At 47.9% G+C, this 18641-nt stretch overlaps 1 protein-coding gene across 2 annotated transcripts in view; it reads left to right on the plus strand.

The window, feature by feature from the left end:
- The first annotated feature begins 267 nt into the window (after positions 1-267).
- The window catches only part of bcor (BCL6 corepressor), a 42427-nt gene continuing 24053 nt past the window's right edge, over positions 268-18641 (plus strand). For both annotated transcript variants that reach the window (XM_032566944.1, XM_032566945.1), the window contains exons 1-4: positions 268-1233; positions 10792-11412; positions 13131-13212; positions 14026-17154. In XM_032566944.1, the coding sequence (XP_032422835.1) occupies positions 13210-13212; positions 14026-17154 (3132 nt within the window). In that variant the 5' untranslated portion in view covers positions 268-1233; positions 10792-11412; positions 13131-13209. The remainder of the gene's footprint in view (positions 1234-10791; positions 11413-13130; positions 13213-14025; positions 17155-18641) is intronic.

Raw genomic sequence — 18641 nt, forward strand, 5'->3', positions numbered from 1 at the left:
ACGCTGCTTTCTAACCTCACGTCGCCTTTCATATTTAGGTTCTATTTTCTATCAAATTATCCACGTGCCTCATTTGCCTCCTAATGTGTGTTTAAACCCAGCAGAGCGCTCTTTAGGACTTTCAGCGGAGCCTTCTAGGTGTGTGTGCTTCTCTCTGAGCGAGTGTTTGTGTGTGTCTCCGTGTGCGCGCGCAGCCAGTGCCGTGCGCTGGAGGCTTATGGTAATTGCGGTCTCCCGACTGGCCTTCTGGGTAGAGTCTGCGCGAGTGGGAGTGGAAGCGAGTCGCTCAGTCTCGGCAGCGTTCATCCATTCTCTCTCGCTCTCTCTCTCTTTCTCTGTGTGTGTGTGTGTGTGTGTGTGTGTATATATATATATATATATGTGTGTGTGTGTGCGTGGGTGCGTGTGTGTGTGTGCGCGGCACTCCCCGTAATCACACAGCTCTGTGTGCGTCCTCGGTGCGAACCGAGGGGCTCCCGACACGGGCTGTTCTCTGCCACTCTGGAAGCGAGAAGAGAGTCGGAGCAAGAAACAGAAGGAGAAGAAGAAGGGGAAAGAGAAGAGAGAGAAACTACACGGGATAGATTCTCTCCGAAGCCGCCTTCTTGTCGCACGGATTCCGCTGCTGGAAGCAGGGAGGGTGGGGGACGCGCGGAGCGGAGCGCAGCGACGCAAAGCGGGAGGAAAAGGGGCTTTTTCCGAGCACGGCGTGCTCCGTTCAGACCCAACATGGCGCTGCTGCGAGGTACGGACGAGCTGATTTAATTTCTCCGCCAACCTCACCTCACCACCTGTGTCCTCTGAGCGGCGCGGACCGAACAGTTTTTCTTTCTTTCTAACTGGTCGGATCCTCTTTTGTGGATTTTTTTTCTTTCTTTCAGGATTTCCCCCTCCGTCTCTCTGTTTCGGCGCAGGATCTTTTTGTAGCTCTATGGAAGCTCCTAAAAAGTCCGCTTGAAATAGAGAGTAAAGGATGAGAGTCGGCTGTAGACAGTAGAACACACATTGAGGGGGTTATTTACAAGATTTGCCTCGTTTCGTGACAAGTGGATAACCTGTTAGACACTTTTTTTTTTTCGTTCTTTATTTTTCCTCCTCCTGGTCGGGATCGTCTGTCTCCAGCAGACGGGACCGTAACCGGGGGCCAGTCTACGTATATACGTCCACGCACTGGGAAAAAAACAGGACAAAAGACTTGAATCGGACTCTACGGAACTTGCACCATTTAAACAGGTGAGCCGAAAACAAAAGACTAATTTGAATGTGTTTTATTTCCCCATCACCATGTGTGAAATCCCCCTTTTTCCGGAGCCCCGGAAAAAAGAAAGAAAGAAAGAAAAACAAAAAACGTGCTCCGCTCTTTTTATAATTGTGCCCGTAACGGTTTTGGCTGTCTTGCCTGCTTCAGTGTGATTTTCATGGGAAGAAAAAATAAAACAGAACAAAACAAAACAAACAAACAAAACAACAACAACAAAAAAAACCCAGACTGGCTTCTGATCGCGATGATGTGCGCAGGGACTGTGGGAGAGGATCGGACCACTTCTAAGAATAGCGCATAGGGTGGTCTTTGTGCGTTTCGGCGGGGCAGCGGCATGTGGTTGATAAACAACGCGCACACACCGCACACACACACGCGCGCGCGGACACACACACACACACACACACAGCTTGCGCTCCCAGCGTCCTGTCAGCCGGACGGAGGTGAGAAGGACGTCCCAGAGATTAGCGAACTTGAAAGTGGCGCCGTCCTTGGTTGGTGTTGGTGGCGGCGATGCCTGCTCGGGCTTTTCGCACCCCGTTGTGTGTGTGTGAGAGAGAGAGAGAGAGAGAGAGAGAGAGAGAGAGAGAGAGAGAGAGAGAGAGAGAGTCTGCCTGTGAGGGGCTGGTGCGAGTGCTCGTGCGCGCACACGGAGCTTCTGCGCTAAACAAGGTTACAGGAATCCAGCCTCGCCCTGTACCAAAGGCAGCGCGAGCGCCGCTCCGATGAGACAGTCCGGTTCAGTTGGAGGGCATCCCCCCGCGGCGTGTGCGCCCCTGCTGCCCCCGCTGCTGTCACCGCACGGCGTGGAGGTGTTGGAGGGGGGATGAGGTTAAAAGGGGTAGAGGGGGGAGGGGGACTTTGTTTGGACAGATCGGACCCTCATCAGTCCCAGAGGTAGTGTGAGGCGTGTGTGGTTGTGGACCGCTCACCTTCCTGTCTATAGAAGTTGATGGAAACCGCTCTGGCTGCGTGCCACCCCCCCTCTCGGCCCCCTCTTTCCTCTCAGCGTGTCTCGCAGGTGTTCTCGGGTCTGACTTTGCGCTGCAGCGTGTTGTTTCTCTTCCCCTCCTTTCCCGCACGCAATCTCGCCCCGCGCGGAGGATTAATGCCCCCACCCCCCACCCCCCACACACACCCGCCCCCCCACCCCTCTACATTCTCCACAGGATCCCCGGAGCTCCGATGCGCGGTTCCTTTTACTCTTTATATCCAAACAACCTACTTTCCAAACAGCCATTTATCACTGCCACTATAATTTCCCTAATTGCTTGGTGAGTTTCGCGTTGTTTCCACACCAGTCTCGTTTTAAATTATCCTTTTTTTTTTTTTTTTTCTGTCGCCGTGGAGCGCATCTTGCAGCCTGAAGTTGCAGTTTAATTGAAATAAGAGCCGCAGGGCTTGTTGGATGCGTTCCAAACTGAGAGTTTAAAGCTCATCTGCGGGCTACGCAGACTGCTTTCAGACGATACCGTTAAGCAGGGGATCTTTTTTTTCTTTTTTTTAAAAATTATTTCTCTTTTAGGATCGGAGTCCCGGTCCAATAATTAAGGGGACGCTCTGCTGTCCTCTCCTCACAGGGAGATCGATGCGCTCCCATATTGGCTGGCTTCAGCTCGCTGACTGATTTTAGCAGCGACAGAAATACCTCTTCATCCTTCCCGGCGGCCAATCTGCGCAGATTAGACCTTATAGGCTGTATAGAACATCGCGCGTATAACGCGCGAACAGATTGGAGGAGCAGGATCAGGACCTCGCGTTTATGGGACGTTTCCAAGGAGCAGAGAGGAGGGGGGGGGGGGGGGGGGGGGGGTAGGTGGTGGTGGTAGGGAGATTAACTAGTGGGGGGTGGAGGGAGGTGGAGGCTACTTCAGTGGGCTTTGATGCAGAAAGAGAGCTTTGTTGTGTTCGGATTAAAACCGCGGTCTTAAATCTACCAACCCAGACTTTTCAGTAAAAATCAATCAAACTGACTCCAGACGTCGTTCGCCACCACCGGACCTTTCTATTTATTTTAGATGTAAATCAGTGTTTAATCAAGATAAGACATACTCAACGTGCCCTTGATGATATCACTTTAGGTACAACAGTGCTTTTACTCGTTTTGCCCGTTTTGAACGAAATGCCCCCCCCCTCGTCAGGGTTGTGTACTTGTACCCCGCACGTTTGAATTTCAGGAAAGGTTGGCAGCAATGAAACAAAGAGAAGATTTTCAGGAGCGGGGGCTACGGATAAGATCTGGTCTCAAATCCTATGTCGAAATCTGTTTTCCAGTCTACCCTGATGTTTTCCTCTTTCCTTCCAGCTCACCGCTTGTACCTCACGTGACGTCATCAGCCCAGATGCACCTAAATCGGAATTAGGTTTTTAGTTTGCCCCCCTCCCGCCCCCCCCCCCCCCCCCCATTTCGCTTTGAAATTTCCTTGCGTTTTGTGCGAGCCCGTCTTAGAAATCCATACTTTTATCACACACTCTGCTTTGCTAGTGGAAATAAAGTACGCCATCCAACTGTGTGTTTCACTGGCGACGTGAACGTCACCCGGGAACCCTGAAATTTTGTGGTGAAACAAAGAATTCGCTTCATTCCGAAGTTGTACACTTTAATTTGAACTCTGATTGATTTGCGTGAAGCTGCCCAATTATCAGTTTCCCCGCCACAGAAAGCGCATCTTCAATCACCTTCCATTTGAGCAAACCTTAAATAAATAAATAAATAAATAAATAAATAAATAAATAAATAAATAAATAAATAAATAAAAACAACATCTCACACGGGCTCACGCTGTGGACGCCCCAAAGCACAACTCTTCACATTTTGTGTGGGCCGAGTTTATTTTTAGCGCGGCCCCGTCGGACTGTTTTGCGCGTCATTTTTCCACTGAGCGCGCTGTGAAAGTCGGTGCGGGGACTGATCTGTTCTCCAGGTGTTCGCAGCACAGACGGGGAGGTGCTGTTTTACTTTCTATATAATTTTTATTTCTCTCCCCTTTCCCGCGTTCGGGGAGCTCTGCCAGCCCCCCCGCCATAAGCGGTGGCTTTGATTTGCGCTGATGTGCGTTTGTCAGGTTTCATTTGGTTCCAATTTGGATGGCGAGGAATCCTCACAGATCGCACTCACCTGTCGGTGTCCTCAAAGTTAATGGATTTGGGGGAATTTCAGAAAAGGGAGGACACCGTTTCCAAGCAGCTTGTTGGATTTGCATGGTTGAGGGGAAAAAAAAAAGAAAAAAAAAAAAAATCACCTGAAGGCAGTTCCAGCTCGGCTCCTGCTGCTGGGTGTGGGAGGGAGGGCTCATTGTCATGGTGAGTGATGTGTGACAGTGGTTGTGTCAGCGTGGTGCTCCGTGAGGACCTGCTGCGTTAAAGAGAATGGGAACAACCACACCGCCTCCATTCTAAACCCATTAGCCTCCTGTTTGTCCCCGTTTTTTTCTAATCTGGGATCAATAGGGACCACGGCGGGGGGAAAATTACGCACGGGGAGAGTGCGTCGATACAATCACGGAACGGCTTTTTGCTTATCAAACCCATTGTGTTAGAATGGGTGGGCGGGGGGGGGGGGGGGGGGGGGGGGGGGTTAAGGGGGGGATGGGAATAAATTAGTTTTAAAAGAACAACCGATGTTCTGTTTTATATCCAGACGGAGTTAGGAGGCTTGTTTTTCTTTCTTTCGTTTTTTTTTTTTTTTTATTGTTGCCGTGCTTCTCTCTTCTCCTTCACTCACGCTTGGATATAAAACAACAGTCTCGTCGCTGCCGGCGCTGCTCTGCGCTGCGCTGCCGAGTCGAGATGCGTGTGAACAAAAGCTGAGGCGCGACAGAGAGCCGCGGTGAGATCGGTTTTCCAGGCGCTGCGCTGCTCCCGGAGGAGACGTCACGGTTTGATTGAAGCTATGCTCCGTGTTGGTCTCCCGGGACTTGGCGATGAAACAGGAGAACCCTCCTCCTCTCCCCTCCTGCCTCCTTCCTTCCTCCCCCACACAAAGCCCTCAATCTCCCTCCTCTCCCCTCCCTCCCTCCCTCGGCGCTCCACAAAGCTTTTTGTTTCGACGAGGTCTGGAGCGCACGGGTCACTTCCCCGCAGAGATGTGTCGGGGCCCCCAGCGCTGCTGTTTTCACCCACCGCACCGGGAGCAGGGAGCCAGAGCGCATTATTCACGAACACAGCGGCTCTGTGGCATTTTCAGATCAGAAAATACAGACGCGCATGAATTTTGCTGTCACCCCTCATGCTCCCTCCACCACCACCACCCCGTATGAATGCGTTAAAACAAAAGCCTTGAGATGAATTCAGGTTTTATCACTTGAATTTCTGTGCCGCGTTTAACCTTTGCTGTCAGAGCGAAACCCCTCACCTCACAGGACCTAAAGGGTTTAGGGTTTAGGGTTTGTGGCGGACATGGAGGAAGGCTGATTCTGTACATTCTGAGCCATTTCATCTACTTTGGATTGCAGTGACCCAGTGGAACCTATTTTCACTTTTCTAGCAGAGGCCTACTGGTTTGTATTTGAAAATGTCCCGGTACTTCAAACAGTTCTTGGTGCTTTGTGCTCCAACGAGATTCTTAGTGTCCTTTGGAAGAGACGCAACCCCACAGCATCATAGATCCTCTCCTATGTTTAATAAAGTGCAGAAGTGTTTGTTGTTCAGTCTTACTTCTCTCGTTACTGAAACACGTGGTTGCAGTTAAAGTTGAGCTTAGCATACTGAATGTTGGCGTTTGTGATGGTAGGACCAACTAAAGGCTTCTTCAAAATGCCGTCTCTGTGGGTGGATTAGGTTTTATGGTCGCTATGGAGACTTGGTGACCCTGGAGATGCCAGCAATTCTCTAGCAGTGATTTGGAGATGTCTTCTACCTCGCTTCTTGCTACTGTGCGCCATACACACAGTCGTTACTTTATACCCCAACGTAACGACAAGTCCTGGATTACTACTCAGAAGAAGTTAGAAGAAACTGATCTACTCAAAAGATTAAACATGCAAAGCAGGATTTTGGTTAAACTTATCTTTAAAGAGATTGTTTTGTGCCACCGTTAACCTTTGCTAAAAGCCAATTGTTTCTTAAATGAACGAACGTCCTAAAATTAAAGGTTGGGCTTTTCAACCGACCCCTAAACACGTTTATCAAAGGCGCCACTGCCAACAAATCTGTCCGTGTCTGTCAATTTAAGTCGACCTTCAAGATGTTAAGTTTTTCCCTTCTTAATCCTGGCACCAGAAGGAAGATTTGTTGTTGTTGTTGTTGTTGTTGTTGGGAAATGCCAGCTGCAGGGATTGGATGTGAGGAGACTACAAAGGCTGTAAAGAGAAAACCTAAACCTCCCCCTAAGACTGCGCTCGGCTTCACCGGCCTCGCTGTGGCCTATCGGAAGATTGATTTGGCAGAAGAACGCTGATGACATGCATACCTCCCCTCCTCTGAAGCCCGTGCAGGCACAGTCTTGATCAAGGCTCTTGGTTTGTTTTTAGACCTCGGTGCCTCGGGCATCGCTGACGAAACCCCACGGATTTTTTTTTTCTTCTTTTTTTTGGCAGCGCAGTGGGGAGGTAGCCAGAGGAGTTTATTGCACCACGTAGCCTTCAAAGCAGGAATGTGCTATCTGCCGTTTGGCTGGAGTTCATGTTGGCTGCAAAGCTTTTGACCTGCCGTTCTGGGGCTTTTTATACAACAGAGTCAATAGGCTGCCTATAGGGTTCCCTTCAGAATTGATCACGTATACCTGTTTTTTGGCTTGAGCATCAGAAATACGGCGTGGGAGGGTTTTAATTTATTATTTCAACCAACAGTAAAGCTACCCTGAACTTTTCTCCCTCTCTGATTCTAATCACCCCAAACATTTTAAGGTGCCTGTTCACCGCAGGAACGTTTTCCAGAATACAGGGCAGTTTTGTTGTTTTTTGTTTTTGCTCTGTTGCTCTGCTCTACAGGAACCAGGGCTAAATCAGATAACCAGGGTAGAAAACCTTTGAAAACAGCTCTGTCAGAGAGGTAGTACTTTTTGAATGTCTCTGCCCTGAACTACGAATGAAGTTGTTTTACCCTGGCTGTTTGGTGTTCACGTTTTGAACAACCAAGCTACTTATGTAAATTACTTCTGTGATGACTGGCGATGCAACATGGGGGAAATGTCCCTCCTATTAGAAAGGTCTGGCCACCTCCCATGACAAAACTTCTCCAGAAAAGGTTCGGGGTAATTACAAGGACAACTACCTTCCTATTTGGTTGTTTTCATCGAGGAGTGTTTGCCCTGAAAATGACTTTTATAACTGTTTCCTGTGCTGAAAAGGACCCAGAAAACTAGTCTGGTTCCTGAAGAATAGATCGACCCTTTCAGTTTAGAAAGTATTCATCTGCCACCTTGTTTAATATATGTCGGATGTCATGTGGAAGTATTGTTCCTATAGCATATCATGACAGCGAGCCCAGCTTCTGAAAAAAAAAAGCGTCAAGCAAGCTCCGGTAAATGCCGGACGACTTGTGCATGCGCATCTCTATTACAATCGTGTCCTTTGGTGGCATAAAGAGCCATTTAGTCCCCCATTTGGCCCGCGATGAATAGAGCCAGTTCAGTGGCCGCCACCCGGGCCCCTGTGACAGCACCAGGGGTGGAGGCGGTGCGACGGGGGAGCGCACAATGCCTCCGTTGTTGTCGACCGTGACGCCGAGGGGTAGGGATTGAACCGAGCACCGACTTGCGTGCGGCTGTGTAGCGGGCTCCGGGGAGGACGCATGCAAGCGGGCCCCCCTCACTTGTTTACAACTCGCTCGCTAATAATGTGACAGTTGAAGAGCCGCCGCCATCTCCCTCCAGCTTCTCCCCCTCCGTGCGTGGTGCGCGCGCGTGTGTGAGTGTGGACGCACTCCACTCTCCCTCCCCTCTCCCCCTCCTTTTTTTGGCCCCTCTGAGCTCCCATCTAAAATGAGAAACAGCTTGTCAACTTTTCACAGGGTCTTCATTGTGACGATCAGTCGGACCATTTGGCACGCGTCAGCCTGATAATCAATAACAATTAAAATTGTGCCGGCGTTCTGTGCGCCTGAGCTTCTTGCTCATTATAATGCGGGGTGTCGGCGCTGGTGAGAGTGTGGCCCGAGGCGGAGGGGAGTTTGCCGCCAGGCAGCACTTCTGCCCCTCGCTCGTGTTGTATTTTCCTCAGATTTGTTCCCCACTGCTTTCCGTTTTGTTCACCTGCAGCGGCGTGCGCGAGTTTCCCTTTTCTCTCGTGTGTGTGTGTGTGTGTGTGTGTGTGTGCGTGCGTGCGCGCGGGCGGCCGTGCTCGCGTTTAATCCATGTTTATCCTCACCCCACCCTCGTCGCTGCGGAGATTATCCTGCGTCACAGTGCCTTTTTTTTTTCTTTTTTTTTTTTTCCGGAGCTGATCGGAGCTCTGCGCTTCAGAGAGCCTGCTGGCAGCGCTCCAAGGACAAAGAGCGAGAGGGCGCGCGCAGTTAGACCTACATTCCCCGGTCTGCCGTTATTCTAACGAGCTTTAAAGCAGGACACGGCAAAACGCTGCTCGTTTGCCGCTTATTTTTGCTCCGCTCGTGCATTCCACTTGGCGATCAGATCCCGCCAGTATGAAGATAAATAAGGCTCTAAATTGTGGATCGCATGCATGAGCTGCATGCGCGCGCAGGGGACACACAAAGGGCCTCAGCCATGCAGGAGGAGATGATAAGCGGAGCCCGGTGTTTGTTTTTGTTTCCACACCGCGGGTCACTGAGAGTTCAAGGCGCTGTCACCAGAAGGAAGAGACAAAGAAAAATAAGCATTGTGTTTTTTTTTCTTTATTTCTTTTAATCTGTCAGTTTTGAACTTATCGGTTTTCCGCGAGAATCAGCGCAGAAATCCGAACCTAATTACGTCCATAAAGGCTGGTGAATGCTGCAGCCCCCCCCAACCCCCCTGCTACTTCCTTCAAACCGCCTCCCCCTCCTCCCGCTGTTGCTGCATGCTGCTGCCGGCCGTGCAGTGACGGATTGGTTGGCCCTCGGGAGTTGTTTGTTGCCCCAAACTATTCTTAGCTGCAGGGATGGGCGTCGACGCGCTCCCCCCCCCTTCATCTCAGGTCGCTCCTTCCTCTCCGTCCGCTCCACTCGTGGCGCGGTATTATGTTCGGATTTGGACCCAGAAAAATCCTCAGCCACCAGACTCACTGGCTTCTAACTGCAGGCCCGTTTGATATCTGACACCCTCTGCAGGCCCGCAGCTCCCTCTCTTTCGCTGCCTTTACAGGCTCCACAGTATTGATGTGAATGTTAGAGGGTCAATATTTCCCGACAAAACCAGCGTTGCTCAAATGATCGACAAATAAGTTGGACATTTTAAATAAAAAAAAGGGCTTACATCTCAGTTTGGTGATTAATTAAAAAAACAAAACAAAAAACACTTTTATTGCTCTTTTAAATTTGTTCTTTACTCAAAGTTTGGGTTAAATAGGACATTATTTAAGATCACTTAATTTTTCGTTGTAGTTAATCATGTGACGATTTATGTAAATCTTTTAGTTCATCGTAAGAAATGTCGCCACGACTCCAATAAATAATAGACACCAATAAGAAGACTAGTTATTTTAGTTTGATGAGGGTAATAAGAGTCATCTGGCAGGTTTTTTTAAGTAGCTATTATACAATTACATTGAATTATGCACGAGGTTTGAGCATTTTTATGATAATTTATGTCAAGAGTTCGAGGAAATACTTAATTGAAATGAATATTTAATACAAATTAAATGGTCCAAGTTTGTTTACAGGTAAAAAATTGGAAGTAGGACGTGACAAAACAGCAAAGTGTCAGTTCGGATATTGAAAGTGTGGGGTAACTACTAAATGGTGTCGTTCACAACAGGAACACCACTGTAGCACCACGGGTCATGTTCTAGCTGCCTCGACTAAGGATTATGATAAGAAATGCGGGTTTATGACTCCAATAAATAACACAGGAAATCAGGAAGTCGCTTATTTTGGTTTGACCAGGCGACCCAGTCTGCCATATTCCACAAATGCCCCAAATCGAGATCAAAATCTAAATAAAAGAGAGCAGGATACTGTGAAATTTAAAAGATGTGATAAATGAGCATCTTTATAATTTAAAATCAATGTAACTTGTAGGGGGTAAACACTAAGAAGGACAAAACATGCAAAGGTTACACGACAACGCAGTTTATTTACAGGCTTGACACGGGAAGCGGCTTGTACGAAAGGAACAAACTGACCCAAAGCCTTCATGTCTGCAGCTTTCCATTTCGAAACCATGTATCTTAACACATTATAGACTTTAGATCATCATTTGTCAAAGCAGGAGCTGCAAAGAAAGTCACAGTCGGAAATGAAACTGATGAAATCAGGAAGTTTTTCCCTCCCTTCCTGATTAATATTTTTATTGTTCTGTGCTTTTAATTATCATTATTTTTATTTTATTTTATTTTTTTTAAATCACAGCTTCGCTAAAACGAAAGAAGGAACAAAATAAGTGAATGGCTGAAGGTTTAGTTTAGATTTTGATTGATTCCTGGTGTTCTGCGCAGACTTGTCAGCGCATGAGGAGCCGTTGCCTGCCAGACTCAGACACAGAGAGAAAGTGTGTGCATGTGACGCTTCACGCACGCAGCACAGGAAACTGGAGAGAGAGAGAGAGAGAGAGAGGTGATTTCTCAACAGCGTCTGCGCTTTCGGAACGGAGCCGAAACGCACACGTGGCCCCACGCACACGTTCATCCCGCGCCAGAAAAACTCACGCACGCACGCCCGCGCGCACAGCTCCGTTTCGGTTCCGTCAGATGCGGATGTTGTTGAAGCAGAACGGACCGACCAGAGCTGCTGGGTGAGGAGAAGGAGGGGGTGGGAATGTAGAGGAGGAGGAGGAGGGGGTCTCTCTCTCTCTCTCTCGCTCTCTCTCTCTCTCTCTCTCTCGGCAGGCTGATTAATGTGCTCCGGGTCACCGCAATAAAAAAAGTGGTGTGCCAGCGGCGCGGCAGCGAGGCGTTTCACCGCGATGATCGAGGAGTCGAGCTTCTCTGCTGCTCTCAGCTCCGGAGAGCTCCGCGGAAGGCTCACTCTTTCTATTTAAAGCAATTGCTGCCTCTCACTTTGCTCCCGTGGAGGCTCTTCCAACCGGACTGCCTTGCAGAAATACCCACATACTGAAGGTAGCGTTCAGACTTTTAGCTCAAGGGGAAGCTGTACTTTCACATCTCCTCGCTGCTGTTTTGATGAAGCCTGTAGAAATTTGGCAAACCACTGAGGGTGTGAAGATGTCACTTAAAGGCTCATAACTGTTCAGTAATCCTGCGGTTTTGTCACTTAGCAGATTTATGAGTAACTAATTGCTGTCTTTTCCACTGGTGGCCTTTTTTTTTTTTTTTTAAGTTGGAAGTATGGCTCACTGCCCAGGGCGGCAACAGATTTAGCTGCTGAGGTTAACCTGAAATCAAACAAATCTCTACTTTTCTTAACAGATCAAATTAAAGCTGCACAGACCAGTAGGCCAGATAAAATGATGGTCATTTACGAAATTTTTACTTTTAATTTTTTTAAAATTTAAAATAGATTCAATTTTGTTCCCATTAATTGAATCCATCGAAACTAAGGCCTCCCATGATGTTCACTCTACTAACGCATCGACCAACAGCAACATTTTGGAATTGCATCATTTTGGTTCTTTTCAAAGCTACCTTCAACATATTTCCCCAATATTTTATCTCTTACAATTCTTCAAGTAAAAATCAGATCTTTCAGGTCAGAGTCCCAAGTAGTACGGAAGGTAGTATTGGCCAGTGAAAGCTTGATTAGTGCTTTGCTAAAGTGCACAGATGTTGGAGGCATGACAAGTAAAAATGGATTGAGGTTTGTGTAGAGAGCTGCCACTGATCTGTCCCAACCCCCAATCTCCAGTTTGCTCTCCCATGAAAACGTGTCATCTTGTAATCAACTTACAAGGACACCTTTTAGCAAGTGTTTGTTTATATTACCGCATCAATGCAAATACAGATGAAGAAAAGGGAATCTTTCCACTGCAGTCTCTTCAGGTTGTGCAAATCTAAACTGTGTGAGTGAAATCACAGGTTCACGGAGCCAGTTGTGGAACTTATTTCAGAAATATGTAGAAACATATAATCGATTTTCTCTGGACTTATTTCAGAACGTATAATAATACTCGTACACTGTAGTGTCTGATGAGAAATTCAAACTTATACAAACACGTCAGGATTCAGGGACATTTATTTGTGCCTTGATGGGTTTCTTTTTTTCTTGTCTTGCAATTTGTTTTTTGAACAAAAGTCTTTTCACTTAAATCTTCACCTGTTTTCCTGCTATGCTGTTTCAGCCTGAGTTTATTCCCCTCTATATGTGGCTTCTTTTCTCCTACATGCTCTACCTCCGTGCGTGTTCTGGTGCGAGGGTATTGTTGATCTGAGGCTCTGTGTTGGCGGGTGGTAAATGGGCTCCCGCCGAAGTGCTCTGCGATGCATAATCTTCCCTCGCTCTGCTGGCTGAGGCAGCCGAGAGAGCAGGTCAAAGAGGGCACAGAGAAACCGGTGTGTGTGTGAGGGGACGTGACTGAATAGACGTGGCCCCACAGGGCTCGGCTAGCGAGCCCCGCTTGGGGGACGCTGAGAGGAGGTGGGGGGGCACTATAAGGATGAAGGGGTGTTGATGGATGGGAGGGGGCAGAGCTATTGTGGCTGTCCGCTTTGCATTTTCACCCCGTCATGTTTCACTGTTTTCGGAATGAAGCTCAAGTACAACACACTGTCTGTTTGAGATTTTATGAAATTTCAGTGGCAGTGTCATGGAATTGCGTCTGCAGTGTGTTCATGTGGCAGAGCCAAGGCGCTGACTGCTAACTGTTTGCTCATCTCCACAGGGCAACATCTGTTCGTGATGTCGATGCTGAGACACAAACTAACCTGGCACTAAGACGAGGAAACGACATCACACAAAATATGGCAAGTTCCTGTGGTTTGTCATTTGTCACTTTGAGAACAAAATACATGGTTAAGGTCGGTTGGTTAAAGTCTGAATGGACCGCATGTAAAAAAAACACCCCAAAAAACAACAACTGTCATATTTTAATCCTTTTTTATATTTAAAGGTACTAGCCAGACTAGCTAAATTAAGTTAGTCAGATTCACATTAAATATAGTAAGTCATATGTCATAGTCAGTTCCTCTATTTCTTATAATGTAAAATCTGCCCTCATAAACGCAAGCACATGCCTCTGGTGACACCACAAAAGGCATAAAGAATCTGATCAGAGTTCATTTCCTACATCCCAATTTTTTCTTGTTTTTCTTCCTTATTTGTATTTTTAATCACATTATTTCATTCTCAGGTGTTTACTGTACAGCTGCAGGAAAACATTTGAGCTTTTTGGCAGAGCATTGCATGGACTTCAAAATTTGTAAATGTGTAACCTCAAAAATTTGTGTCCAAAAAATGAAAACTAATTTCTGAAGAGAACAAGGAAATGCCTGGAATGGGACTTAAAGCTTCTGAATCTATGTTGAAATCTCTCAAAAGTCACTGGTCGCCCACTGATGCTATGTGGTGGACTCCATTCTCCTCCCAAGTACAAACAGTAGCATTAGCATTAGTCCTTTTTAAGAGAGTATTTTAGGAAATCCTTAATTGAAAATCCATACTTCATTACAGCTGTGTTTAAGGTATCTTTGTATTGGAATAAAAACATTTCACTAAATAGTAGCTGTAAGGATTAAACTCAACTAAATGCATTTTTTTTCTTTCTTTCTTTCTTTCAGGTGGATGCAAGGTTGACGCCCCTGGCTGCGATGGGGCTTGACCGAAGCACTCTGATACACGACAGCCTCCGTCTCCATGGTGGAGTCGTATACCCAGGGATCAGAACCCTCTCAGCGGAGAAGAGCAGAGAGACACCCACTCTCCCACTCGCCTACAGTAGGGATGGTCTCCCAGAGCTAATTTACAAACCCGACAGCCCCCTGGACAGTCGTAAGCCTGCAAATGGTTACCAGAGCCTCTACAAGGGCAGCCACCCAAGCCTTCACAAGCCTGTGTTGGTTACTGGAGCTGAGGGCCTTGGCTTGGAACGGCGAGTAGGGCCTGGAGAAAAAGTGTCAGAGCTGGGGCTGGCTGGGGCGGGTGGCAGCTACCTCCGCATGCCTTTGCTAAGCCCATACCCGGAAGCAGGCATGTATCCCTTTATGGACACATCCAAGTATGCTGCTTTGAACATATACAAAGCCTCCCTGCTCACCCAACCCAGCCCCTACCTACCCCAGCACCTGGCCTACCCACCCCTGTGTGCAGCCCAGGGCGCCAATGTTACATCTGCTGCAGCTGTTTCTGCTGCTGAGAGGCTCTACTACATGCCTCCTTACCCTCCATCTCCCATTTCTTCTCCTCTGGTGGCCCCTCCCATGAGGATTCCTGCGGTCACAGTGACCCCCACTTCGCTGGTACACTGCCAAGACAAAGGGCTCGGTGTTACATCTCCGTTTTCACAGCAGCTTCATCAACCCTCTCCTCATCCTCAGCACCATCAGGCAGCCATGGATAGAGACCGTTCTCCGAGCAGGAGCAGCAGACCAAGCAGACCTCCGTCCAGGAAGGGCACAACCAACAATAGCACCAGTAGTACCAGCACCAGTGGCACCACTGTCGGGAATAATAGTCTGCCTGCTGATTCTTCCCACATGTCCTCCCGCCTCCCCCAGCCTCACCCTCTGCCTACTCTCCTTGACAAAGCACTGGATTTGCAAAGGCCAGTTGCCAGAATAGGACAACCATCCGTCTCTTCTGCAGCTGCAATATCTGCATCCTCTGCCTCTACGCAGTCCATTGCTCACCCTTTTTCTATTAGCAGCATGGCATCAGAGCAGGCCTCCTCTGCCAGACCCAGCCCCCACAAACCCAGGTCACGAGATGGGACCTCTGAGAACAGAGGTGCAGGAGTGGAAAAAGTACGCAGCAGGTCTCCTTCATTAGTCAATTTTGAGAGGCCAGCTAACCAATCTCAACCAACCAAAGACTCTGCAGAGAAGCCTCTGGATTTGTCCGGAAGAATGATTGAGTATGGGCTGCCTGCCAATGGTTTCTCAGTTAAGATGGACTCTGTGTCATCTGGCACCCGTTATGGACTTCCCTCCGGTCGAGAGCTTCTAAATGAAAATGTATCCCTCTCCCCTTCCTCCCACCCTCATTCTGTGGTCTGCAGCACTTCTTCAAAGGTCTCAGAGAGACCAGAAATGATCAGCACTTTACACTCATCATGGGTTGTACCAAGCCCATCTCCCTCACATGCACAGCACACGTCGGGTTTGCCACCCTCTCCGAGGTCAAATGCAGACCTGGGCCTTTCACAAGCCAAAGGCGCCTCGCCCTCTGTCATCAAGAACAAGGGCCTAGAGAGGGTTCTCCCTCAGCAGCGAAGCTCGTCCTGTCCAAGGATTGGAGAGCCCAACCTCAGTGTTCCCTCCTCTCAACACTCTGGCTGCTCTTTGATCAGCTCCAGGGCTCTTTCCCCGAAACCTAACGGTGAATGGGTGAAACACAGCCCCAGCCAGTCAGTGCATCACAGAGAGGGAACAGAGAAGTCTGCCCAGACGAATAAGAGAAGTGAACCAACTCCAGACCTGTCATCATACAAGAGGCCATGTTTGGAGAATGGTCACCCTCCTCCCCACCTTTTTCTTTCTCAAAGTGAAGCTTATTTGAACCACAGCTTGGCTTATGCTAACAGATATCTGCAGTACCCCATCCCTGATGGCTTGGCGCTACACTCCGTCCCAATTTCAGGAAAAGGCCCAGTGTACCCTAACCCCGTTCTGCTTAGCAACAACGGCCTTTACCCAACCCACTTGGCTGGAAAACACCCTTTAACCTACCCAAATCTCCCAGCTGGTCCAGGCACAGAATACCTCACTTATAACTCACAGGAGATGGCCCATCCGCTGATGCAGACACTCTCTGACAGCAAGCTGACAGACAGGGCAGATGCAACACTAAAACCCCGGGGACAGGACAGACCACGGGGAGCTGTCGAAGAAGGCGGGATCCACAGAGATCACAGTGCTGGGAAAGAGACAGGCGAAGGCAACCAAATGAAGCATGATAGGGAGGTAGGCGTGCAAGGACAGGGTGGCAGTCAAAGCAAAAACCTCCCCTCATCTGCGGCGTCCAGAGAAAAGATTGTCTGCATTGACCTTGTACACTCAGACACAGATATCGAGCCTACTCCAACAGTCTACAAACAGCCTTCTGCTGAGACTAGCAACAAGGGGAACCAAAATGAATGTCATAGCAGTCAAAACCTGACAAACACTGACAGTGAGACTAAACACCAAGCACATCTAAGCCACTCTGGACAGACCCCCAACCTGAAGGTGAACAACACTGATGGGCAGCAAGAAGCTTTATTTGGGAAAGGAAAGATTCCCCAGGAAACACCCTGTCTTGTTGAGGTATCAAGGACGTCCCAGACCAGACCAGAGCTCTCTGATGCAGAAGAAAGCACAGAGGAAAGTAGCCCCAGCCCAGACCCTGGGGATCAAGATCAGAGCACTTTACGCTGTGCCCGCACCTCAGGGGAGCGTAGCTCTGGTAAGGACAAAAGAGATGGGAGCAGCTGCGCTCCTCTTGCACAGCACAATACAAATGCAGTAAAGGAGTGTGAGAGGGAGGCTGAAAAAGAGGACAATATTGTTGATCTTGGGGAGTCCCAAGCAGAGGGAGATGATGAAGAGGAGGAGGACGAAGGTACCCAGGCTTCATCTAAAAACTCTCGTAGGTCCAGCTTGGCCAAACGGATCGCAAACTCCTCTGGCTACGTTGGCGACCGCTTTAAATGCGTCACCACAGAGCTGTATGCTGACTCTAGCAAACTGAGCCGCGAGCAGAGAGCATTGCAGGTAAGTCCACAAGTTTATCTTTACACCACAGATTGTATTGGGTTGTTGTCATGTCATGACCAGACATTTCAGACTTAAATGTATAACCACACGAGAATAAACATCCAAGGGCCACTGCCTTTATTCCCTTTGCCTGTTGAGCAAACCTTGCATGAACTTTGCAAACTTTGCATTTACGGCCTGTAGAGAATAAATTGTCATGCTACTGTCTTGGCCACTGGTTTGATCTTCCCCTTTAGTTTATCATTGGCTTGATTTCAGACACTCTTTCAGGGATTGTCGGTTCAAAGTTTAAACAGGACCGCCATTTTTGTATGTTGATTACCGAGCAGCCATCGTAAAGGTTACTCTGTGTGTGTTTGTGACTCCGTACGTGCCTCTCCTTGTGTGACTGCCTTCAGGCTAAAGCATGTAGTGCTGACTGTGCTATAGACAGTGGATTCAGAGCATGACCGTGACAACCTCAAAGATCACATCGCCTTTGGCTGTGCTTAACCCCAAGTTTAGGAGACATAGGGTTCTTGCAGGATGCTTAACAACCAACAGCTGCCATTTTTGGGGCTCGTTTAAAGCTGTGGTTCTCAAACTGTAGTCTAAGTGGAAATTATGGTGCTTTGGCTGTCTTTGATGGTTCTCTGATTAAAAAAAATATTAGTATTCATTTAGTAAATGTGAACAAACTGGCTTCTTATACAGTTTAATTTACCTCTGAAGTCAAAACCTGGAGTCTGAGATGATTTACTAATTGATTTTCCCAGTGATCAGGACAACTGATATTAGCAGTACAGGAGCAGTGATTTTGCTCCTTCAAATGTTGTAGCAATATGTTCACCAAAAACGAAACATACTACAGATCGTGAGAAAGAGTTGATAAGCTACAAATACTCAAAAGTACAAATAAAGAAAGGTTTGTATGCCGGACGGCCTTATTAAAATTAGCAGTTTGGGTAGGTGAGAATCTTGACTTTCACACAAAGAATGACCATGTCTTGGGACTTTTCTATGAATTTGTCTACAAATTGGGATGTTAGAACTTCTGAGCAAAACTGAAATGTCGATTGAAAATGCCGTTTAAAAATACCCAACGGTAGCGTGATACTTGGAAACCTTCATATTTACTGAAGTGGTACTTATAATAGAAAGCTTGAGAACCACTGCTCTAAAGCTCTCTGCATGCCCCCTGTCTGCCAATCACAGCCCTGCCCCCTAATCCCACCTTCTCGTCGGCCTGAGCTGCCCTGCCTGGTCTCTCCAAGGTCATAATCCTCCTCACCCCACTGGTTGACATGCCTCGTCTCCTAACAAGCATCATATGACCTCTATAAATGTAAAATCGTAACTCATCCACTATCATGTAGGCACACAGATTAAGTTACATGTTTTAAGCAGTTGTCTCTGGGGTTTCATGTGCTCAGAAACACGAAGAGAGTATTTTTGTTATTATCCACTGGCTCTGAGGCAGATATCTTAATAGGTTGCTCATGTCT

Source organism: Xiphophorus hellerii, chromosome 7, assembly GCF_003331165.1.
Source record: "Xiphophorus hellerii strain 12219 chromosome 7, Xiphophorus_hellerii-4.1, whole genome shotgun sequence".
Taxonomy (NCBI): domain Eukaryota; kingdom Metazoa; phylum Chordata; class Actinopteri; order Cyprinodontiformes; family Poeciliidae; genus Xiphophorus; species Xiphophorus hellerii.